General features: G+C 34.8%; 1 protein-coding gene and 1 non-coding gene across 5 annotated transcripts; one reads left to right on the top strand and one right to left on the bottom strand.

The window, feature by feature from the left end:
* Positions 1-67: 67 nt before the first annotated feature.
* LOC105333507 (protein dispatched homolog 1) lies at positions 68-26,765 on the bottom strand. 4 transcript variants are annotated; one of them, XM_011436518.4, is made up of 5 exons: positions 26,553-26,765; positions 12,283-12,436; positions 5,944-6,067; positions 4,366-4,624; positions 68-4,211 (listed from the first exon to the last, which is right to left on the bottom strand). In XM_011436518.4, the coding sequence occupies exons 2-5, from the start codon at positions 12,285-12,287 to the stop codon at positions 1,246-1,248; spliced, it is 3,354 nt and encodes a 1,117-aa protein (XP_011434820.3). In that variant the 5' UTR covers positions 12,288-12,436; positions 26,553-26,765; the 3' UTR covers positions 68-1,245. The 4 variants fall into 4 exon arrangements, with proteins under 4 accessions (XP_011434820.3, XP_065942590.1, XP_011434822.3 ...); XM_066086518.1 differs by lacking the exon at positions 26,553-26,765 and adding an exon at positions 12,973-13,127; XM_011436520.4 differs by lacking the exon at positions 26,553-26,765 and adding an exon at positions 12,817-12,890.
* A 57-nt stretch (positions 26,766-26,822) lies between these two features.
* Positions 26,823-26,904, top strand: Trnas-gcu (transfer RNA serine (anticodon GCU)). The gene has a single exon. It is a non-coding gene; the product is annotated as a tRNA-Ser (tRNA).
* Positions 26,905-26,947: the final 43 nt, after the last annotated feature.

The following is a 26,947-nucleotide window of genomic DNA, read 5'->3' as shown; positions in this document are numbered from 1 at the left end:
TATGTTGATTAAAAATGAAAAAGTCAATAAACATAACTCTACTTGAGCAAGAACTACATACGCTAAATACATGAGGTAGCACGTTTATTTTATCTTTCGATATAAAAAAAAACTATAAATGGAATCAGATTATTTCTGTGGTGAAAACCACTTCTAAGCAAGGTTAACGATGAAAATCTCAGCTTCTACAATCGGCAAGATTGGGCAACAAAAAACAAAACTTGCAGGAAGTAAACAAAAATATTTGTATACTAGTATAAGAATATGATTTACTTACATCAAAACATGTCCGATACGCATATCATAGAATGGATTATATAGTGATTTAATTATGTCATATTTAAGGTACTTCACTACACTTTCAAATAGTTTCTCAAATCAGTAGAAAATTACTTGATTATGATAGAGAGCATGATGGATAAGAAGTATATATGTCAAATATGCGAAAAAATGTGGAATTTTGGATAAAAATGATATTTTAAAAAATTTCATTCAGTAAACATGAACAAAAGCCACAGGCGGTTTCGAACTCATGATCTGCGGTTCACAAGCCTGATGCTACGACGATATACATCTGAATTGATTGATACAATCAGTTTAGCAAAACATTCAAATCTCCATCTTGTGACGTAGTGTCTTAAAAAGTACAAGTCTAGGTGTAGTGAAGTACCTTAAACATTTCCGTTTACATGGGGTCAACGATATACTATGTCTCTACTCGACTGACATTTAACTAAAATATCATATATAAAAATTACTTCCATATTTCTGTGACAATTATAGAACTTATAAATAACAAAGAGTCTTAACTTGAGGTCAACTACCTTCTAATACTCGTGGTTCTTTCTAAAACATATAAACCGAGGATTAAATTGTATAAAAATCTTACAAACACTGCGATTTTCATACAGATCCAATGGTACAAACACTTTGCCACTTTAACCTATAGAGTATTTCAAAAAACAAAATATGTCTACAACAATCTATAAACTCCTCTAAACTATACGTAAAAAACTATAATTCTAAGATATATTCTAACATTTAACTCTTCGGAAAAGATGAGTTATTGGTATTTTTCTGGGTATAAATGCATTGTCAAAGAAAACATAAAATTTTAGATACTAATCAAGTGTAAAAAAGGAATGTAGTTGTCGTCAAAACCAACAAAATATCACAATTCAACAAGAGGTTTAAAATTCTATCGTCTGAAAACTTAGTTTCTCGACCATGCGCTTCTGACATGTGCTAAGTTAAACTTTCTTTAAAATGAATTTCGATCGGGATCATTTTCATAGAACCTTTTGTATCGCAAATGCCCGAATCTGGAGTCTTTGGTTCCTCAAACACAGAATCATCTGTCCGCGAGGTTTCTGTGTCATCCTTAACTTCAGCTACAGTTTTTGTGACTGTGTTGCCTTCTGAAAACTTGACTTGTCCTTCTCTCCGCCCGGTGTGGTCGGACTCCGGACTGTCACTACGAGTGCGCGCTTGTATGTAATGCCCTCGGGAGCGAGATCTCCGGTGCTGAAAAAGGGACGGCTTTGGAGTGTTCGAAGGGATTTCCATGTCTTGAGACGGCTCGCTGAAGCTACTTGACGCTGGGTAATAACTCGAAGTGGACTCGGTGGTCAGATACACCGTCTTATCAACGTGCTTCTTCTCAGACTGCGAGCAGATGTTGATAGAAGGACAGGGCCAGTGGAACTGTCCAAATCCGCCATTAGGTCCCATCACACACAGCAGAGACTGGAAAAAGAATAAAGCATACACAAAACTGGTGGAAATCACAATCATCAAGAAAGTTCCGAACTTCTGGTAAGCCAACACGGTCGACGGCATCATGAGTGCGCCCGCTAGGAATGTTGTTGTAGCTGCCATTGTAATAACCCCACCCAGGGTGCTGGTGGTAGAGACCACGCGCATTTCGTTACTGAGATCAGGGGAGTTTCTGAATGAGACCCCAACGTGTAAAGTAAAATCTATAGAAAGCCCCACTGCTACTGTTATCACGACAGACTCCAGGATGTTGAGTTCCCATCCCAACAGAGTCAGAGCGGCGATGGTGACGAACATAACGAAAGCAATGCTCACAATGGCGAATATACTGATTAAGACGTTTAGGGTCGTCAGAAAGGTGACGACAATCACGATGATAAGCGAGATCCCCAAAGCTATGGGGGTCTCCTCGCCGAGGCTCTTCTGAAGACTGTAAAATTCTAATTCGCTGACAAACCATCCATTTCGAATTTCAGAGGGAGCAGACTTTAGTTTCTCGCTTAGAAATTGTTCGACTTGAGCGTAAAAATTGGACATTTCCTGGAAAGATGTTGTAAAGTGAAAGTTGCTGTAGAATTCCACGATCAAGGCACTGAATCTTCCCTCTATAAACCTGGGACCCGGCGAGTAGGAGTTGTAGACGACGGTCCCCGAGTTGATCAGGGATGGAATGTACACAGCGGCGCACTGCGTCATGTCCTCTGACTTAATCACGCTCGTACTGTAATTACAACATGGTCTACGAATACCGAACTCGTTGGAACATGGCTGTTGCATGAACATGCTAAAGAATTCATGGAAGCAGTTCGTCTGTTCGATGCCACCAATGTGTTTGTAAAAACGGGTTAAGCGCAAATCCCGACAGAAATTGAGCATCCATACTTGAGCTTCGGGAGTAGTGGGGTCAAAACTTTCGTCCATAACAATGTCTCCCTTATCACTGGGGTCCAGACTGGACCCAGTGTCGGCCGCTTGGATTCCCCACACGAACCGCAGGGGCATTATCTCTTGATTTCGTTGGTGTCTTTCAAACCAAAAGTGATTGCTGAGACCAAAGTCGTATTTTTCCATCAGATGGTCTGATGAAAACACTTGGAATTTCTCTGATGATGGAAGTCTTAGTTTTGGATAGAAAAATATAACAACAATTCCTAGAATTCCTAGAACACCGAATAGTACTAACCATAGGTAACGAGCACGGACGATAACAAACGGAAGAAGTTTATCAAAGAGGACCCTGCACCAGTCGGACACCTTGTGATATGTTTGCTGTGGCATTTTACACACATAATAGCACACGTTTTTCCTTTGAGAAAGTTCGGGGTCGTAAAGTTTTTCACAGTTGCACCATTTTTCATAAATAACAATGGATGCCGGCATCCACGTAACAACAAGAAAAAAGTTACACAAAACAGCAGTTCCTGCGTAGATACTGAAACATCGGATGGAAGTGATGGAACTAAAAGCATTGCTGTAGAGAGCGGCAGCAGTAGTTAGACTTGTCACAAACATGGATACACTCCCATTACGAAGTGTGTCCAACACTATTTTTTCGAGAGTCCCATTATTTCGTTCAGATTTGGCCATTTGCCAGACCTTACAATATATAAATACGTCATCTGCACCAAGTGCAAGAATTATGATAATGGCAACGAGATTCATATATGGAAAGAAGGGTATGGCAAACACCATCGTGTATAAAAAATACGCCATTACTAGCGACCAAAACATCATAAAAAACGTCATTATTGTAACAAAAATTGACAAACTATATACCCATACAACCAAAAATATTAGAACCCCAGATATCAGTAGCCATATACTATCTGCAATTAATTGCTGGTTGAATAATGTATCCTTGATTCCAAAATTAGCACCAAAAACGCGGACATCGCTACCAAAATCTCTAGGCCACGATTCGATGTGTTCAAAAAGTTCTACAGAGTCCACGCCACCCACCACAGGGAGAAATGTCACAGCATATGTCAGAAATGGCTCTTGGCCATCCTTGTTTGGGTGTACAAAGTTCACATCCGCTATGTGGTGAAGAATGTTGTACACTGACTGGAATTTCACACACTTTTCGGGAACACCTGAGCAATAATGGCGAGATCGGCTTGTGTGACATTGACTTAATGTCATGTTGTAGTAATGTCCAGCACAAGTTGTCAGCAACTCCTGCACTGCTTTGACATCCTCCTCAGTAATGGAGGAACAGTTGCTCTTTCCAGACAGCAGAGTAACATAGTTGCCTAGAGACCAGCTTAGGCAACACTGATTGCTCTTTTTAGTCTGACAATTACTGGAGAATGTGGAATGCGATCGAATATGGTTGTCCTCAATACGGCACATCTGTTGGAGTTTGGAAGCCGTAAACAGATTGCTGCCATCAGCACTGGTAAAGACAATCCTTGCAAAGAGTGGAAAGTAGCTTCCTGAAAAATCAAAAATATAAAATTGTTTTTTAAGATTTTCAGTTTAAAAAGATAATGATAATTGTTTTGACTAATAATAATATGAACATTTGAAATATTAAACCAATTGCTCTCATAAACTTCCTTAAAAAAAAATAAACCAGTTATCATTTACCTGGAATTTCACAAAAAAAAGAATCTTGGAAGTGAGGAGAACTGCTTTCATCAATAGAACGCTTGACCGGCTGTCCCATCGATTGTTCCCCTAATTGTGGTACCTGGGTCTGGTTTTCTGTGCTGTATTGGATGGCCTCCCCCTCGAAGCCCCACTTCTGACCCGCTGGACTGAGGGAGAGCTTCCCATCAAGGTTCTGCACCAAGTTGTTATAAGCAATGATTTTGTTTGCTATTTCAGTTCCTCTGGGTTCAAATCCCTAAGGTAACAAGTTTATACACTTAAGGTCAAGATCTAGTAAATGAAAGGTGCCTACAGGTTTATGAAATTCAGAACATAGATTCTTTCTATGATGTTTCATAACAATAGCTTTGTTTGATAGGGCGTATCTGGATTAAAATATTTGGTGAACACAATTAAAAATCATGTTTTTAACAGTCAATATATATAATATGAAGGAAATACCGGTAAGTAACAAATCTCAGTGTTTTGTCCATTTAAGACTAATCAAATAAATCTAGAATGCATACAGTCTCTTCTAAAACAACATCAAACAAGCTCTTGACCTCCTCTTTAAAATGATGTCAAATTGAATATAGGTACCAGAATTACTTTTCTCATGATTTAATATAGAATGTATAGAAACTGTTTCATTTTCTACATAATTCCTTAAATATCATAAAGTACAGAGAAAAAAATTAACAAATCAATTATGACATCATAACGGTTTAGCCATCAAAAAGACTCCGGTATTATTAACTAGATAATGAACTTAACTAGAACATGAGGTAAAACTTGTTTAGTATGAATATATAACAAAATAACAGATGAAAATAAAAACTAATACAATTCTTTGAAACACAAATGGCATCGTTCTGAAATTTTGAAAAATTTTAACATTTGTTTAGGAACTTGCTCTTTCATTTCATACCTGACTTATGAATAAATTTAACTGCTTTGGGTGAGTTATACACAGTATACACTTTTTTTTTTGGGGGGGGGGCAAGTCAACTTTCTGGCTTTATTTAGCTATTTTAGAGTGTTGAGCATAGAGAAAAGATTCATTTTAAGAAGTTATGTATAAAGGTTAATCAAATCTTTGTCACTGATTTTGTTAACTTTTGCCAGGATAATCATCCGAAAACTTTAGTAAGAAGACAATTTCAAAATTATAATCCAGTAATGCATTGATGCCTGTCCTTATGATCTTGGCCCAAACCTGACTAGTCAAATGGTCACTCATCACAAGATGGTGTAGCTTTTAGTTAAAGAAATGAAAAAAGGGAAGATAAAGCCAAAATAAAATTATTGTTTGGTTGGAATTGCCTCCCGCCTCATTAAAATACCCCCGCTGATAAAATTTTATAAGCAAATGATAAAGAACTTATTTAATATGGAGATTTTTATTTTTTACCAGTTTGAAATGACACCAGTAGTGAAATTTCAAGCTTGAAAAATAAAAAAAAAATCCCTTCCTCCCTCCTGGGTCTAAAAAACCTCCAGGCAGCAATTCAAAACAAACATTTTTTTAAGGATGGCCTAAAATAAATATACATTCTAAGATCACTGAGCTCTTACTGCTTTGGGATCCTGGAAGTTTGGAAGTTCCACCACAGTCAGACACAACACCAGACACAGGACGGCTAGGCACAGGATGCTGACGACGATCACATAGGGATAGTGTGCTATCAGCCGGGCATATCTGTGGACGACAATGCAGTGGTAAAATGGTAGTGGTAATGTATGTGTACATATAGTGATATCAAATGCATGTGGTCATATCACATATACCAAGGCTCATCACACTTAGTCTAGACACTCTAGATATCAAATACATGTGATATCATGTACACATAATGATATCATGCTAATTGGTATCTGACAGAAATATCACATATACTCTAGTTGTATCACTTTCACTTAGTCAAGATATCAAATATACATTATACATTATATGAAGATATCGATCAGCATGGTGATATCACTCCTACTGATATACAAAGACACATGGTGATATCACAAACACACAGTGATGTCAGACTTAATGATATCAAAAACACATTTTTGTGGCATATCACAGTATAAGTTGAATAAATTTTCAAAATCTTGAAAATTTTAAATCAGTGCACATTGAATTTTTAATCATGATATCAATGATGAGTTATCAGCAAAAACTCTTTCTTTTACCATCAAATACAATTATACTAAATGAGGAATTAAGTTAGCCTTATACAAGTAATTGTTCCATATTCTGAATGATTTCATGTTTACATACATGTATGCATGCATGCTGTATTATATCCATAACTCCCCCCTCTGAATCACAGAGAAGCAGCTGTATCGTTATTAAAGTCTGTGATCGTGGATTTATTGACTGGTGGCTGGGATCAATCTGGCCACCAGCTTTCTCTGATGTCATCTCTCACGGCCCCCACCAACAGTCAATCCATTCAATCCACACTCTGATCCTCTCATCCAATCTATATTTAGCCTGAGTAGTGTCTATTTTAGGATGACTGCTGCCGAGCTATTATTTTTTTTTACAAACATTAAGGGGGTTGGAGCAGTGTCTGTTGTTTGACCCCTGACCTGTGATTCACTCACATCACGTAAAGCGCTCACACATGGGGAGGATCAAACTCCAATGGCACATAAACAAGTACAGATGAAAAATTCACTACCATTGGCATAGTTATAGCTTTTCAGTCAATTTTAAGATTTTTTTTCGTGTTTTATTTTCTACTTTTTTTTTTAATTTACACTTAATTGAACTCAAAGTATACATTTACATTGTAAGTATTGATCAAGATGTTGAGTGAAATAAAAATTCTAAGATTTTAGCATTATAAATATATTCAAAAATATAAAGTCCAATTAAAATATTCAGAATGGATTCCTATAACATAATTTGATCTATACAAATGTACTGTTCATTAAGACATTCACGTACATGCATAACCATGAAAAGGGTTATGTAGCTAACATAAATTCTTTCTCCTCATTTTAAGGTAGTTCACGTATTTAAGGGTACCGGTACATTGTAGACATTTGGGGGAAGGATAAAAATACCTTAAAATGCATCAATTGTATTTCAAAAATCCTGGCACTCTCTGAAACCAAATGATTCCAGTTAAAGTCAAAAGAGACAAATTAATCTATATATATTTAATGATGGCAAAATTAAAACATTCAGATCACAAATCAAGTAGATTTTGTTCACTTAAAGTTAATATGAGATATATATACAACAAAGGGAAGTCAGGTGAAAGCTCAACTGTAGTCCAGAGTCAAGATGTCAATCACTTCAATACAAAAGCTACCAAGGTAAGAAATTATTTTACATTAGCATCTTTTAACTTGATAGTTGATACCATCAAATGACAGTTGATATAATGTTCATTTTCATTTCATTTTAATGGGCCTTACCTGTATCCTCCAAGGTATCACTTTACATAAGAACTCAATATTTACAATCAAGTTAATCATTTATATCCATTGTCACTGAACACCCTCAAATAATATGTCCAACAGACTCAGTCTCTGTAAGTCAATCCTCAACTAGTATCGAGTTTGATGCAAAATAAGTATATAAGTCAAAATTAAATTAATTGTAAACCCAAGGCGGATTTGAACTCATCTTTTGCAGTTCACAAGCCCGATACTTTAACCAGCTATGATGATATTCAACAAAATCAATTATTTGATAGAAACAATTTAACAAAACATTTAAAATGTCATTTTGTGACACTGTATTTGAAAAGTACAATTCTTGATGTAGTGAAGTACCTTAATTGTATGTTTTAATTTTCATAAGATGATGACTCTGTCTGGTTTTTAATTCTTATAATAGTTGACATGTCTCAATTTAAATCTCTCCCCCATTGTCCATCAAACAGTATCAAATTTATGGATCCTGCTATCTTAACCTTTTTGATTAATGAAAACACCATTTAGTTACCTTTTATCTCTAGTACAAAATTATGTTTCCTTCATACTTATATACCCAAAATGTATATTGAATTACTGATTCAACTCTTGTTATGCTAACTGTGACATATTTCATCATTTCCAATACTTTAAACTGTAAATAAATTATCAATTTTATAACTTTCATACATCATAGTACCTGACGGAACAATTTCTACTGATTAATGAATAAAATATCAAACAAAATAAAATCCACTAAATCACTCATAATTTGTCCTAATTTTAAAAGGTTATCACTTAAATAGTCAAAAACATAAATAATCAATATTTTCCCCCAAAAATCATATTATCCTGGTCAACATAATTACATGCAGCCCTCCATGGATATGTTCACAAATAATATTTAATGTCTTATATATAGCATGTAAAATATCAATTACTTAAAATATATAAAAATTTAATTCCTTTTCATAATTATATATCAAGTTCAAATCTGAGCTAAAAAAAATGTCAGTACATGTCATGCACAACACATGCCTTGTTGATTAATACCAGAGCAGAGTAGCATTGCATGGTCACAAATTTATGTATGAATAATGCTGTCTTATCAAATGTTAAATGGATTTGACCCAGTAATTTATTTTTTTCAAATTACATTCTAGCCTAACTAATTGAATAATTTTTAGGATATCATTGATAATTAAATCTTATTTAACGGTATTTATTTCAGAAAATAAACCACACACAGTGAGCTAATCCTCAAAACACCAGATTCCAGGCAAGTCAATGGATCTCTTACCTTGACATTCTGATGTAGAAGTCCACAGAATAAAATTCACAGAAACATGTCACCAAGAGCATTAGAATTATAACCCTAGGAAAAGGTCCTTCACTGTCAGCTTAATATTGAAATCCATAGAGTAAAATTCACAAAGACATGTCACCAAGAGCATTAGAATAAGTTGAGGGAAAGGTCCTTCACTGTCGGCTTAATATTCAAATGTACGTACTGTTCCGCACATTAGCGACTCTCGTGGCGTGGACAGGAAGCTAGGACTACTTGATGGTTAACGTTTAACATATCCTTCCAAATAACCACAAAAGCCTCCAGTATTCTCCAGCTATAAACACTTAATACAAAAAGGTTTCCACCTTTGTGTGCATTTTTTCAAAATAAAAACATTGCAGGATGAAATTCTCCGTCTTAAGAACATGTGGGTTTCATCAGGTGTCCAATCAAATCATAGAACTATCCAAATTAATGAGGAGCATTAAGCCATCAATGGAGGAGCAAGCCATCAGTGGATCTTTCCCATTGTTAATCACTTTAGCAATAATTTATGCATAACTTGCACACATATTACACATCAGGGAGTCGGGAATCACCCACCATAATTTGTCAGGACAGGGCTACAGCTTCATAAAAAGTCATGGGGAAGCACAAAATCAAACCCCCTTTGCTAGTTCAACAGGATGATCTGATCTAAATCTCCTCATTTCCATACAGAAGGTGGTAACAGGTAATTGCTGGTAGTTAGGGCTAATTCCGTCTCCACAGGAATCGGAGGAGAAGCTGCCCCGCTAATTCCTTAAAACTGCAAGCCTCTCCTCAACATAGAACCCAAAAGTCAGAGTTAAAAGTCAGGATTACTCGTTAACTCTCCACAGTAGGGGAATTATTTTGGTAACTGTTTCAACCTGCTCATAAGGTGTGTAAAATAAATCAAAGGGATTCCCTGTTAGTGCTACAACAATAGCAACAAAATGTGCTTTTAATAGGATAAAAGATTCAGTTCACATCGACTGCCGACTGCAAAATTACACAGACATCTTCACTCAGTTAACACTACGCGAAATCTTGTAAAAATCTTATCTTACAAGAAAAAAATATTATATCCAACGAAAGTAAAAAAAAACCTTTCATCCTTTTTTTTCGCCTCTGACTCAGGTATCTATAAATAATAAGGGGTGGAACAATACAGTTTTCTCTCCCATTAGTTTACCACTAAAGTATGCACCTTTTAATGCATCAGATGATACGGAAGTCTACTCCTTAAAATTTTAATTTACAAAACTGTGACATGCTCCCACAATTATTGGTGAAAATGTCTCCAAGCTCAGATGAATATTAAAATAAGAGTATATTTAGAATCAATTTGCAACAGCGTAATTGCTGGAACTCCCAGGGGGCTGCTTCTAATGGTTGGTGCAGGGAAACCTACACGGAGTCTCCCTGTCAATCATCATGCTTAATGACTGGCCCCTAGCTGCTCCACTAAATAACCAGTTAAAACCAGAATCATGGACATTTCAAGAAATGACAGCAGAAAACGCTTTTTTTTCTTTCTAAAAACGTGCATGCCTGTAGATTGTTAATTTAGCAAGAAAAGTAAAATTCAGCAAGTATGCAGTGAATTCAATTCAAATATACATATTTAATACATGTATATGTTTCACTCTTTATACTGTTTTTTTTGCTTAGTCAGCAGCTTTCTCTTGAAAGACATTTCATAAAAGCTCCTCAAAATTCAAGTAAAGAAAAAACATTTCTCTAAATCTCACTCACTAAGCCAAGCACAGGCGACTATCTTTCTATATATAGACAAAAGTTACAGTAAAGCAATGCATGCGCTCTACAATTGAGGATGATCAACTCAGAATCTCTATATTTAGCTGTAGTACCTCAGATAGAGTCAATGACCTCTGCCTCATTGGTTTCAGTGCATTTTCAAGTAAAACAAGCTGATTTCACTTTCAGTCAAAAATCATAAGGCTACAATATTGACCAGTGCTTTGGTACATGAAGGCTGCACTGTATTCTAACAATACCCACTAAATAAAAACAAGTCATCATGGTCAAAGCAATCTGCATATATCATGTTGACCAAAGAGACAAAATTATCACATACAGTTGAACTTTGATATCTTGAACACTGATATCTCGAATATAATGGTTATGTCGAAGTGATTTTTAAGTCCCAAGCACTTATTTTTTATGTACAATGTACTTTACCCTAGATATCTCGAATACTCGGATATATCGAAGTTATTAAACAGTCCCATCTAGTTTGAGTTAACGAAGTTTGACAGTGGTATATGACATATGAGACAACCATCTGACTTCACTTGCTAGTTACTACTTTATTTCATAATTTACTTATGATACAGTGAATTGTCTAACAAATTTTCACAATTCAGACTGAATTCATAACAGTTAATGTATCATGGACTTTGTTTCTAAACATTAGTTCAAACAGGTGTATAATTTTGACAGGAAAATATTTGTAGTCATCACCTATTAATTCCTCTCATGAGAATAATTAAGTTGGTATACATTTGGTTGTAATGCATCTTTGAAGAAAAATTTAATTTATAGAGAATTATCGATAATACATGTTTTACTTGATGATATATTTTTAAAAAGTTCTTTGTACTACAATAGTCAACATGTACACAACTGACCTTGACATTTCTATCAAATATCATAAAAGACTGAAAAAAAGATGTTTCAATGACATTCAGTTTTAAATTAATTTCATTCAATTTTATTCAAATATTATTGAAATCATTGGTTAAGACACTAATATAACTTATACAACAAACTAATATTGAAAAAGAGTGTAGTGAAAATTTCCTTATAGGTATAAGTAAACAATATTTTATGGAAGGTCGTATGCATTACTTAAAAGCAATTAGAAGAAAAATGAGTAGAGCGAGACAATTACTGTCAGTAATCCACATAATGTCCCCAGTGTTCAGTGATTACTTTCACGGCTTGTTTATGATAAGTTTGATATTTCATAAAGTGAAAATTTTTTGTTAATATAGCAGATCGGATCTGAAAAAGAGCAAAAAATATTCAGTTGTTTTGCCCTGAACTTCCATAAATTCATCCATCCGTGAAATCACTTTTGCATAAACTCTCGTGAAATCACTTTTGCATAAACTCTCGTATAAATTTAAAAGGTCAAGTTCACCCAGAAGCTTTACCTCATGTTGATCCTGGCTAGGCAGCTGGTCAGTAAGTGCCTTCAGGTGTCATCCGACTGAGGGCTGCCGAGTCCTGTAGATAACCAACCATTGTTGAACTGGTACATATTTTTCTAAGCATTCTATAAGGATGCATGATGAGTCACACCTTTTTCTAATAGAAAACAAACAAAAAAAATGTACTCAAATATGTTTTAAAATTATTGAACAATAATGATTTTTGTTTAATTTATATGAAGCATAACCTTATAACAGTCAAACAAAAACATCTTGGACATTGTACAGATTTGATAGCTAACAACAGAACTATTGGAATAATTTCATTTTCCCATCAAATCCAGTGTTATTTTTTCTTCATTACACGCAGGTGTTTCGGAGAAACTTGGTCAAAAATAAATCATGTTTCACTAATAAGTTGCTACTTGTCATTTTATTAATGAAAAATCTGCACTTCATAATGCATCTGAAGAAAATGAAATTCCATCCAAGAAACGGATCAGATTATATAGACATTGAATGGGATGCATTCCTTACCACTCAGCTTGACCTCTTCTAACCTCGTTGTGGTTGTTATATTGAAGGGGTTTAGAAAGGAACGGTATCTGATTTTTATCAAGGATGTTTCGTGATTCTATCATTTTATACACTGCTTGTCTGATCCATTACATCTGAATTGAAATCTATAATTACCTGAAAATCGCTAGTGGGCACAGGAAGTGAATCACGGCTAATCCATGAAAAATGTGTGCTATATTAGTTTGGATTGTCACTTAGGTTCAGGTGATCCGTCACTGTGCAACATCAGCATACACGGCCGATCCCAGGGGATGGGGGGGGGGGGGGGGCTGTAACAGAAACACTCAATTAATGATTACCTCACCAAGTCATTCATTGTGCAAAAAAACGGAAACATATAAACATTATAATGCATCAGAGCCCAGTCTGATCAATAAGTATGGTCCTATAACATCTGTCCCGGCCCTATATCTCATTACTGCAGGTGCAATTATATCCTCATGTCCTTTTAATCTACCTCTCAGATAAAAGCTGTCAAGACATCTACTCTAACATCAGTCCAACAAGCCATGACCTAAAATTACCTGAATTAAAGACCAACAATCCTCTCATTACATTACAAGCACCTTCCAATAAGTCCTCAAAATTAAACAGGAAAAATGAAAAAAAAAAAACAAAGCTTAACAAGGTTCGGACTTCATCACTGTCATTTGACAGTCTTGTCAAGATCCTAATCACCACCATTAGTCGATAGAGCTGGTATTGCTGGGAATGATTATAATAGATCAAGAAAACTGTCAGTATTTTTGGATTTTGATGAAAGGCTTTCAGCAGAACCTTGTCAGAAGTGATTATTAATCATGACTTTCAGCCAAAACCATCAGCGTTAATCAGGCTTTAATCCGGATAAGCACTGGTAGTGTCACCATCTCTCCCTGACAAGGCAAGGTCTTCAAAGGATCAGGGCTAAAGGCAGACAAGACTACATGGATGATGGAGCCCCTGGTAAGGACTTAACAACAACGTAAGCTCCATTAATTCACAGGCCATGGCTACTGATGCTGATGTTCTCAGGGAAATCATAACTTGGGCACATTCCTCTAGAAAATTTTAAAACATGATTTCCTATTATCAGGAATATTGCTTATGATCACAGAACCTCTTATATATTAATTCAACATGGTATTACCAAATAGTTCCCAAAAACTTAAATGTAAAACACAATACAGGCATATCAGTATACAGTCAAATCTTGATATTTGAACCTACATGGGAACTGGAATTCACTTCAGTTATCCAAGGATTCGAGACATAGCGGTAAAAGACTCATAAAGTGGTTGAGACTTCCAAACCACTTTATCATAAACATGGCAAACTGAGATACTGATGTTCACTGAGATACTGATGTTCACGATACCAAAGTACACTACCATGGGCTAACTTAGGTATAAGGTGGAGTGCCAATTGCCCTGAAACCTAAAGTTTATATACATAATATTATTGTTTAAAAAATTACCACTTATCCAATCAAGTATTTCTGATTAATGATGACTCAGAATTCTGTAACAAAACAGGCCAGTTAAATGCAATAAATAAACTTAAAGTATTAGGGATAATTTTGACAAAAACAAGGGCAGATCAGATCAACGACAGTGAAATCTTTCTAAAGTTGTACTCGGAGATTGTGTGATGGTAGGTGAGACAACAATGATCCTGATCTGGGACCCCATGGGCCATCAAATATAGACAACACCGCTCAGTATAGCCCCAATATAGCAGCACCTATTCATGAGTGCAAATAAACCTAGCATCCAGCATTGTTCTTGAAGCACAAAGACTGGTACTTCAATTATACCTGGAATATATCCCTGGGGATCCTCTATTGATGAGGTGGGAGGGAAGGTGGGTGCAGTGTGTGGGCCGACCGACTTCTGCACCACCGTGTCACAGAGCAATAACTCGCCCAGTCTCCACTGACAATCTGTGAGAGAGGCCATAAACTTATCTGTCATATAGATTTAATGTACTCTTACTGCAGAGACAATATCAATATTCTGTGTCTGTCATGAAATTTCTTAACATCAATGACGATTCCATTTGATGTGACCATTAAAGTACTAATTCCTATCACCAACTGTTAATTTTATGTCTTCGCTTCCAACAAGATCACATAAACAGAACTAAAAGATTTCACTTTTCAGGTTTTATCAAAAAGTGAACATCTTAATGTTTGTATATTAAAGGTAGCATTTGAGACTGGCAAATGCAGACAAATAAACAGTTATATTTATTTGTGATTTTAAATAAATATGCTTTGGCAATGTCATCAATGTGTGCATGACTGAATATTTGAATTGTGCATGAGACAGCTAGCCCCTTAAAACATAAATAACACTTCATACAGTGTCCTTGGTTTAGAAAGTGCTGGGTAGACATTCATATCAATAAAATGATTAGGACCTGTCACAAGTTTCTTTTTGAAATCTGGGAGCACATGGGACATTCACACCCTTGTGGAGACACAGCTGGCCCAAATCCGTGTCAGTGATTGAATCAGCAACATGTGTCTGTAACCTCACTGTCTGAGCGTTTACTTACCAGTATATACTCTTGTTTCTATCTTGCAGACAATGGTGTTTCAAGAATGAATAAGTATAAAGTTTGAATGATACTAACTTGATTATAGAACCTCAGTCAACATGGTCAATGATAATTGCTCTAACAATCTAAGTGTCAGACTTAATATTGCAATCAGGAAAAAAACAAAAAATCTGTTGAATCCTATACTATTTTATTTACCTAATTCCAACCTTGCAAGACTTCATTAACTTTTTTTAATGTAAGACTTCTTTTTCACTAAGATTTGTTTATAAATAATGCAAGCAGCATATTTTTTTGTACAACTGCATACAAACATAATTATTTATCTATTTTATAAACATATTTATTTAAACATTTTTATTTATATCAAAATTGTGATATGAATTCAAATAAATCAATTTTCAATTTCACAATTCTATTATCTGCAATCCTTAACTTTATTGTTTCACCATGCATGATTGCATACAGTAAATCATGCAGGCTAAAATATAATGAACTACCAAGGAATGACAATTTGCTCCATATAAGCATAATTTGTAATATTCTCTTGAATTTGCGATAAGTGTATATATATTTTCATTATAAGCATGTTTGCTATAAGTATGTTTTACTGTAAAATAAATTTGTACATCATTTTGTTTTTTAAATAGTCAAGATTAAGCCTACCGTATTTGTGTAATTAAACTGCAGGATGGAATGATATAGAATAATACAGATGCTTCGAAAGTAAATATTGCATAACCAGTATACATGTACTAGATTATTAGAAATGTTTAAAACAGAAAAAAAGACACAAATAACTACAGCACCTGTGACTATAATGAAAAAATCATTATTTCAAATTTAAAAAATGGTAAGAAGATGGGGGTAATTGGGATTTCTTGCAAATTCCAGACAATAGCAATTCAAAATCTGATGGTTTTTTCATTACAATTGTATCATCAAGCAGCTCATAAATTCTGTCATACAAACAGGACAATGCAGGTGCAAAAAAACTTGTTAATTAATCAAAGAAAAAATAAAACAACATGGTACACTGTCATTTACAAAAATAATGATGATCAATTAATATTACCTGTTAATGGTGGCTTAATGGCTGGCAATCAGGAAGGTAAAAAATAGCATGCAGAAACGCAAATCCACAAAACCACAGAAAAATATCCCACCTCATACACAGGCAATTGTAAAATTAATGATGGAAAAAAAGCTGTTATAAGGTTTAAATATTCCCTTAAACTGTCATACATATGTGGGCGTTAGCACTGGATCGATAGAGAGCTAGTCCGATACTTTTGTTAAACTTTCAACATTAGACATGGTAGGTATATAAACTTAGCATATTTTTCTTTTCAAGGCTACTTAAATCTAAGGCTTGTTTAACAAGATCTCTCCAGCCAGGGGCTATTTAGCATTATTCATCTGATTCAGCACACAGAGTTTAGAAAGACCTGGGGCTAGAAAGCTCACCTGTGTGCTTAAAGTGACGCATTTGTTATGCCAAAGTTCATGTGTACCAAAAGTTCAGGTTTTTCTTACGGACATTATTTTATAACAACAAAAACATTTTGGTTTCTTGATGTTTACCACCCACCCCCACTCCCAAATTGTCACCAGTTCCACTCATAGATAGCACACTTGTGACACAGCTGGTCCCAAAGGTAAAGATTTTCTGCAAGGTCCATTATGATATATATTTTAAAAGAGAAAATATATTGACAAAATTTAATGAAATGAACTAAATACCACAAAAAACACAGGATGACCCAACAAACAAATTTTTAATTGGGTTAAAGTATGTTTTGGGTTTTTTTTAAGCATTTGCCAACACCAAATAAACTTTAATTCAACTATTCTCCCATAATTTAATACTGACACAAACATATCATGTTTTGTTTTTCAAAAATAAAAAGATATAATTTCTTTATAAAGAATGGATAATTACCCAAGGTATGACTCTAGAATGCCTGATAGTAAACATGTACCGGTATTAGAACATTTTCTCCATTGAAGAGCTGTTCGTAAAACAATTCAGAATCATAAACGAAGCTTAATGTAGATGACATGTTATAATGTATGCAAACTTTTGGTTGAGTTTGGTAGAGTTACAATATTAAACTTGAGTACTTTTAACAAATGTATATCTGACACAAACTTCAAATCAAAGCCCCAATCTAACCTCTGAATGGCACAATTTATGTTTCAAATTTATGACACTCCACCAGAGGTAAATAAAAGGGCCAGTATTTCTTCCTATCCATTTCAGACTTGTTAAAGACAATTCTCCTTTGAGTCACCTTGATTCAATATGCAGGTATAAATATGAACAAAGGGCCTTCCAGTGTACGTCTTCATTTTGTTTATTCAAATTCAAATAATATGCAGAAATATCTCTAATTTGCATTTGGTTAATGGAATTGCAAAGTACAGTACAGAGTTGGGCCATATTGTTCCTTAAAAAATGCGGACTTATCTTGTCACTAGCTTATAGGACATATCGCATGTTTCTAAAGTATGGGACATTTTACATTTTTTGCCTTTCTTGTGTGTAAATTAATTACTTCCAAAAGTTTGTTTGCTGTAAAAATGATTTAATTAGCCATAAAATCAATTTAAATCATAGCCCCGATCGTATAAATATTCCACAAACATACCGACTAGTTTTTCATGTACATGCTTTAAAGAATACGCAATGTTATAGAGTATACAAGGTATATGACAATGAAAGAGAAGTAATTACAGCAGCATCTTAGGAAATATTTCAAAATTTTATGAGATGCATTTAAAATTTTTGTATACAAGTTTTGCAACTTGAAAAAATATTTCAATTTTATAGCTTGTGAATATATTAAAAATAATGTCAAAAAAAAAAACCCACTGATTTAAGGGATTTTGACACCTTTGGGAAAACTTTCACATACAAGCCCAAACTTCTACATTCTTAAAAGATATGGAATTCTAGTGTGCATTCGACTTGCAAATGACAAAAGAAAAAGTCAATTTAGGTGCAGAAAAATCTACTTTTTAAAATGAGTTGCTGGTCATAACAACAGAACTCCTTGCAGTATTCGAAGCAGACCTCCGGGTCAGTTCACAGTGAAGCTTAATATCAGAGATAAAAACATTCAAAGGACATACATATATGATATGGGCCTAATATGGGCCCCTCAAATGAACATCATAAATTTACTGTAATTCTTTGTTTCCTTTGTACATAAATGTATATATAATGTATATACAAGTTTTTTCAAGTCAATTTTTAACTGATTTTGATTGAAATACAAAAATAGCATTACTTCTGAAGTCATAAATATTACCAGTGAGTGCAAATAACAGGTGAAAAATATATATCAACTATCTAAAAAGGCCCATTGATATATGGTCCTTTGGCGATTACAACAGTTTCACAACGGGCTGAAATTGCCTTGATGTGACTTACTGTAATAAATAGTAAACTTTACAGGGTGTCGAGGATCCTTCAACACAAATTACTTTGAAATATATAATTTTGAATTTTATATAACTTCATATAAAAACAAAATTACTGTAATTCGCATTTGGTTAGATTTGCTAATGCTTCTTTTTCTTGTGTTCATAAAATCCAAATTATACCCTACGCAAAAATGCATGCACATCAATGGATACAACACAAGCATCACTATTTCATTAATATTTTTTTTTAAATCATTTACTGGCTATATGTTGAAAGAATTCTGATATCTTAATGCATTCATTTTATGGATAAAAGTATCAAGGCTACTTGAATATGTATTAATGTGATTATAATTTATTTAAAGTGTTGGGAGAAACCATATCATTGTGGCAAGAATTCAACTAGTCTATCCACAGCAGCACAATTTCTGCCCCTACAAGCCTCTTAGTATGACTAGTACAAATAATGATTTCCCAAAGATCTGATGTTAAAATTGTTTCATTAGGTTGCAGCACTTGCGAAAATGATTGAGAACTGCACAAAAAGCTGCTAATGACATGCTGGGGACCCATAAACCAAGAATAAATTGTATATTCTGCTGGAGCATCTTGACTTCCCTTCCAATTTTGACATCAATCTGTGTCAGGTTGCAATGGAAATGCCATTTGATGGTCAACCATGTGACATCAGACTCCATTGGACAATGACACCATCCACATGTTTCAAATACAGGACTCACCGTGCTGTGTTATGCTCTACATTGAATAGTTAAATACTCTCAAATGGGCGTCAGCCTAATTTTAAGAAGTCTTCATAAAAATGTTACCAAGATAGCTGCATGCTATATGTGACAATTTTTCGGTGGCTAACCATCATGTTGAGAGGTGGATCTGTAGAGGCCAAAAAACCTGATTACTCATCATTCAAGGCAATTTGACAGATCAGCAATACATGGATACTGATACTGTTCAACCTGTCGTTGTAACATTTGCCTGCCAGCAGAATTCAATTTTCAAAATACTGTATACTGGTAAGTTTCTATCGAAACAATGTTGAGACATTATCTTGGCCCCTATACAGTCCAGGCCAGATCTCTCATCAAATAAAGAATATGTGGTACATCCTACGCACATACATCCAAATGTGGATATTTGCCCTCTTTGTGTCAGGCACTTATGGAAGAAGGAGAAGATTCCCATGGTTCAAATTAACTCTATTGAAAATGGTAGATTTTCAGCAGGAACACACTAATTATTGCAACTGTAAATTTTAAATGACTACATACTCATCTTCAGGGTTTACATTTTAGGGAAAGTTTTAATAGCTTTCTCAAATTCGCTATCGTAGCACTCCCTTTTATTGAGTACCATTGTAATTCTCTCTGTACACATAATTTGTACATTGTCAAAAATCTTGCTTTGCTTTAAATTCTACCACTCATGAGACCTTGAATTTTACTTATTAACACATAAATACTGTTTGTACAAGAGAATAGCTTCTTCATGACCGTGACATGAATACTGTACAGGGAATTCAAAATCAGTTTTAAAACAATGAATTTAGCTACTTACAGTAGATGATACTGGATACATAATATACTGGTAGAAAATCCAAACTAAATGCACCATTTAAATAGCATTGATTATCTCAAGATCACAGCTCTTGGGGGACCAGTTCGTGCTTTGTAAATAAAAATATATAATGTCTATTGTTAGAAATCTGTGATTATTGCAAAGTTAAGTCTGCATTGGTATTAGCCAATCCAAAAGACCTGCTGTAAGGGGTACCTCTGAAAGGAGCTATGGTCAATCTATAGGTGCATCACTAAGAAATTGACTACAAGAGTCTAGTGATCCCTAAACTGTTTAAGCTGTAGTTTTGGGAAGTAGTTAAAAAGCTATAATGGTCCATCTATAAGAGCATGATAAAGAACTGTTAAAGTTGTAGGGAGCTATATTAGTCTATCTAAAGAAGCACCACTAAGGGATTGACTACAAGAGTCCAATGATCCCAGCGCTGAACTGTTAGAGTTGTAATGTTAATTTTAATGGTCCATCTATTGGAGCATCACTAAGCGATTGACTACAAGAGTCCAATGATCACTAGACTGTTAAAGTTGTAAGGAGCTATATTAGTCTATCTAAAGGAGCACCACTAAGGGATTGACTACAAGAGTCCAATGATCCCAGCGCTGAACTGTTAGAGTTTTAAGATAACTATAATGGTCCATCTATTGTCAGGAGCATCACTTAGGGATTGACTACAAAAGCCCAAGTGTCCGGGACTCCCTGAACTGTTAGAGTTGTAAGGATCTATAATAGTCTATCTAGAGGAGCACTTCTAAGGGATTGACTACTAGTGTCCAATGGTCTCTAAACTGTTTGAGTTGTAAGATTAACTTAGTTACAATGGTTTATCTGTAGGAGCATCAATAAGGGATTGATGATAAGGGATTGATGACAAGAGCCCAATGATCTCTAGACTGTAAAAGTTGACACTCTTATAACTCATTAAGGAAATCCCTTAAAACGAAAGCTACTGATCTGGTAGGAAATTCCCAAGAAACATTTATTATAACCTGTTGCTCAACCGTATGTGGGGAAATTCCAAGCAGTTCAAAGGGACTCCTCAGACTTTTACAGAAGGACACTGTTCCCATCAGCTATGGGGACTGCTGGACGACCATATGGAGATGATTAGTATACATAGTCTTATTGTTGAAGGCAATCCAATTTGCTGACCTAAGGGGTTATTCTGAGTGTGTTTAACAGTGATACAATCCAATGCCACTACAATGACACATAGTCCTAACTACTAAAGGCAAGCCCTCACTGAGTCCTAACTGTTGAAGGCAAGCCCTTGCTGAGTCTTAACTATTGAAGGCAAGCCCTTGCTGAGTCTTAACTATTGAAGGCAAGCCCTCACTGAGTCCTAACTGTTAAAGGCAAGCCCTTGCTGAGTCTTAACTATTGAAGGCAAGCCCTCGCTGACCAAAGGGATTATGCAGTGTGTTGTAAAAGCTTAGTCAAAGAGCAATGACCCAACTCAAAATGAAAAAAACCAAGGTTTCAATGACATTTATAAAAGGCTGATAGTCCTCTGTTATCCAACCATACACAGATTGATCAGTGTTTCATCAAGGATATCCCTTACCCATATAGCATTGTCATATGATCCCTATAATATAAAGGGATTCATCATACACTGATATATTCTAAGGAAGTGTCATATAAAACGATCAAATATTAATCATCTAAAGCATTCAAAATGCTTGCTATTTCCATTTCACCCATCATGTATATGGTTCCTGTATAAATGTCACCAGGATTCTGTCTGTCTCATCAGTGACTATTATAATGAATCTCTCGGAATCTATTTGATGATTTTCACTGGAGCTCCATTGTTCTGGAATCAAGCAAGGCTTTATACGAGTAGATGTATTCATGGACATGCTTGGTCTTTGCCCGTTTTGTATAGAATCCGAGAAACCTGGCAGCCTCTCTATAAGAAATCAATACAAAATGTCTCCATTCTTAATGCCTTAGTGCTCAGGAGTCACAGATCTCACTCAATGATAGCACTTGTACAGATATCTCTCAATGATAGCACTTGTACAGTTCTCTCTCAATGATAGCACTTGTACAGTTCTCTCTCAATGATAGCACTTGTACAGATCTCACTTAATGATAGCAATTGTACAGTTCTCACTCAATGATAGCACTTGTACAGATCTCACTCAATGATAGCAATTGTACAGATCTCACTCAATGATAGCACTTGTACAGATATCACTCAATGATAGCACTTGTACAGATCTCACTCAATGATAGCACTTGTACAGATCTCACTCAATGATAGCACTTGTACAGATCTCACTCAATGATAGCACTTGTACAGATCTCACTCAATGATAGCACTTGTACAGATCTCACTCAATGATAGCACTTGTACAGTTCTCACTCAATGATAGCACTTGTACAGATCTCACTCAATGATAGCACTTGTACAGATCTCACTCAATGATAGCACTTGTACAGATCTCACTCAATGATAGCACTTGTACAGATCTCACTCAATGATAGCACTTGTACAGATCTCACTCAATGATAGCACTTGTACAGATCTCACTCAATGATAGCACTTGTACAGATCTCACTTAATGATAGCAATTGTACAGTTCTCACTCAATGATAGCACTTGTACAGATCTCACTCAATGATAGCACTTGTACAGATCTCTCAGTGTCTTATAGGACACATTAATCGAAATACTGCTATCTAAAACTTATATTTCAGTTGTAAATGCCCTTAATTCCAATGGTAATGCATTCCTCAGTTTCTATTACTGCTTGTTGATAACATGTAATGATGTAACTATTCAAAACTTCATCATTATTTTTTTTTTCAATCATACACTAGTAAAAGATTCTTGGTACATTAATTTGGTAGTTGGGAAGCTGGATGGATAATGAAAATACCCAGATATCGAGTATGTGAGCCATTTTTTTAAATTATGCAGAAATAAAGATAAATTCTGATTCATGTATAATTCTTAATAGACAAAATAATTCATCTGTTATACCACCTCCCCCCCCCCCCTTAACCCCTTAAAAATATGAAGAAAAGTGAAAGCGTTGGTTAGGCCTCTTTAGAATCCAGAATAATTTAGCTTCAGATGAAATATTCTAGTTTATCTTACAGACGACTCTTATGACATGCAATAGGTCAATACCTCTGGTGATGAGATAGTGGAATCCTGTTGAACAGAATGTGGATGACCAACAGTGTCCCTGTGTAGACAGAGGATCCACTAATCTATCTCAGAGAGCAGTATAGGGAGGCTGTTCTACTGGTGGAATGTAGTTTAATGAATATCCAATAAGAATTCAACAAATAATCTTGAATTTTGTAAACATTAATGGATTCAATGATTTTAAAACTAACCTTTCAGTGTTTTAAAAATTGGAATCTTTCGTTTTCAAATCTCATAGGCAGTTGGTATCTCAGATGCTGTATTGGGAATGTTAAAGTGTAAAAAAAATACCCATCACTTTTAGTCTCCTATATGGTATGTATACCATTAAAAACATTTTAATTAATAATGTATACAGATGGTAATTAGAAATATTCCAGGTAAAGGATGTATTGAATGAGGTACAAGTTACACAAAATATCATCAAACACAATCTACAAATTCATAACCATAATGCAACTCTTTTTTTTTTAATAAATCAAAAAGATCAAGTACATGTAGTACATGTACACTTTTTTCATGAATAGCGAATGTAAGTAAAATAGCTTCATCAATTTCAGTTTTTTTCAATAAACATGAAATGGAATTATGGCCACATTGGAATCCAGTGAAAACTGTAGTTTTTCATGACACCCAAGCAATGCCAGCAGTCATATTCACTACGTATCACATTAATAATATCTAACCATTGACTTCCTTAACTTTATCAAACTTTACTGATAAAACATGTATAATTTCCTTATTATGCTTGCGTCAATTTTACCGTGGGAGTACAGTAGTCATTTCCGTTTAATATTACATGTGTATAGACATCACTGAAAGGACTGGTCTTTGTGAAAAAAGAAATGATTTTATGCTATACAGCAATGCCAATAATTTGGCAAGAGTACCATTAATCTGGTACAAAATCAATTTCCCTGCTCATCAAGTGTTCTCAACAATGGTCCATGCTTCCACTTGAATTGTCTCACTACATACATATAATGACTACAATCCACAGCCATTTTGTCATAAAAATAAGCTGTTATCAATGAACTAGAATGCTGCATCAGCAGATGTTGTCCACTGAATTCTGTCATTTCACTGTGATCTTTAAAAGGTCTGTCTTGCCACTTCATATAAACAGAATAACTTGTACAGAAAGCACACAACACTTTCAAATGAAAACTCCATAACAATCATATTACAAGGAGCTGAATCATTATAAAATATCACATTTTATTTTTTTTTCTGTGAAAACATGTACAGTTGAGCTTCGGTATCTTGAACACCGATATCTCGAATACAATGGATATGTCGAAGTGATTTGTATGTCCCAACTACTTATACTTAAAGTATTTTACCATTGATATCTCGAATACTCAGATATCTCGAAGTTTTTAACTAGTCCCATCTAGTTCGAGATAACGAGGTTTGACTGTACATTAAGGAATTCAAAATATCAAATACTTGTATAATAAAATTAACCTGGCAGTTGAAACTTGCAGATACAATACTATCAGCTGTGTGTCATCTTCATGATTTTAAGGATTACAGATAAAGAAAAATATCATAGATTTTACTTCTTTATGTTGCACAAGTCTGGGTAAAAACTGATGAACAATATTTTTGTAACCTCTGGATGCCCCTCATGCATGTAAGAGTTGCAATTGAAGATTTTAACAATATCATAACCTCTTAAATGACTTGATGCTGCACTAGACATGTTTAAGTAATAAAAACAATATCATAGCTAGCCTATGCCTCTTTATGCTACACAAGTCAGGGTTAAGCATAAAGAACAATATCACAACCTGTGTACAAGTCAGGGTTAAGCAGGATCAAGAACACAAGATCATAGTTTCTTAATGACTCTTGATGCTGCACAAATCAAAATTAGGCATACAGAACAATATTGTAATTTCTTGTTGCTGCGCTAGTCAGTGACTGGAGGCATCAAGATAAGATCCATTTGTCCCATCTGGTATAATCACAAAGTACAGCATGGATGTAAATATACTATGGTAAGTGCCAGGTTACCTTTTCCGTAACTTTTTTGACAATTTTTAACATAATACACAAATATACATGTACATTGCAAAGAAGTACAATTGAACTATTAAATGAATAGGAATTTTAAAAATAAAGATTTCTTCATTGAAACATATCATCTATTTTTATCCATAGAATTTCATAGGAACAGAGACCAATTTCTTATAGAGATTTACTTCATAGTCTCTGAACACCTTAATTCCTCAACTTTTTAATATTATCATCCGGGCTCTTAACTTCATGTTGTTTGCAATGCAAAATCGCTTAATATACTTTTAAAATTTAGGAATTTCTTCCACGTTGCTGACAAAAAAGAAATTAATGGCATTTCAATCGAGAATCTTATGATTTTCCTATAAGTTTTAGTTCATGATTTTCATTTTAACCACTAGGTTTTCATGGATATAGTGCTACATAAACATCTTGGGCAGAGTTTGATTATAATAAACAATCTTTATTGAAGTTTGTGTATAAAGTTCCATGAGGACATAAACCACAAAAGCCTATGTAAGTTCATTAATCAGGTGCATGCATGATCAGAGCTAGCTAGAACTCAAAGCAATACAATAAACACATATAAAGTGGGTATTCATTTTTAACCAAGTTTTATGTATATAGCCAAATATATACATGTATATAGCTCATTCTCATAATCCTCTAATATGTTACAAATTTTAAAACCTATTTCACATTTGTAGGTAAATTAGATGAGAGATTCAGGTTTAAAGATATAACACCAAGTTTTGAATATTCCTTTTAACTCGTGAGTTACCTATCAGATTTCGAAAGCAGTCAAGTGGACACTAAGACATGGGTGAGCCTGTCTATACAGTGTCATATATCATAACTGATACGTTTATCAAGTATATCATCTTTGGTCTGGCAGCCAAATATGCCTTACCTGAAGAAAATATAAACACAATATGATATAGAAACATACCTTGGTTTACAATGCGATTTTCTTCAGAAGGAAGTAAGATATAAGAACGTCTTTCGTCCTGTCACCTCAAGAGCAAATAACAGTAGCGGCGTCACGGCCGATCGACAATGGTGTAAACAAACCGGCATGCAGAGTTTCTTCTCGCTTTATTTTTCTTCATTGCTCTGTCGCAATTCTTCTGTGCGAATGTAAGAAAGTCATACTCATAACTTGATCAGGTAAATATGAGAATATAATGATATATATTTTAATTTCTTTCCAGCATACCAAGACGAGGTGGCCGAGTGGTTAAGGCGATGGACTGCTAATCCATTGGGGTCTCCCCGCGTGGGTTCGAATCCCATCCTCGTCGGTTACATTTTTCAAAAAAATTGTCGACACCCACCACTCCTCTC

The sequence above is a fragment of the Magallana gigas genome, chromosome 6, assembly GCF_963853765.1.
Source record: "Magallana gigas chromosome 6, xbMagGiga1.1, whole genome shotgun sequence".
Taxonomy (NCBI): domain Eukaryota; kingdom Metazoa; phylum Mollusca; class Bivalvia; order Ostreida; family Ostreidae; genus Magallana; species Magallana gigas.
The sequence above is the reverse complement of the archived record's forward strand: the minus strand, read 5'-3'. Positions and strand labels throughout refer to the sequence as shown.

Bases quoted from the DNA above. Each gene is read 5' to 3' on its own strand.
- LOC105333507 (XM_011436516.4), bottom strand. From the start codon at position 9,153: ATGCTCTTGGTGACATGTTTCTGTGAATTTTATTCTGTGGACTTCTAC. The intron at 6,068-9,091 runs GTAAGAGATCCA...TGTCGTCCACAG, and splicing joins TTCTACATCAGAATGTCAAG to ATATGCCCGGCTGATAGCAC. The intron at 4,625-5,943 runs GTAAGAGCTCAG...TTGTTACCTTAG, and splicing joins ACTTCCAGGATCCCAAAGCA to GGATTTGAACCCAGAGGAAC.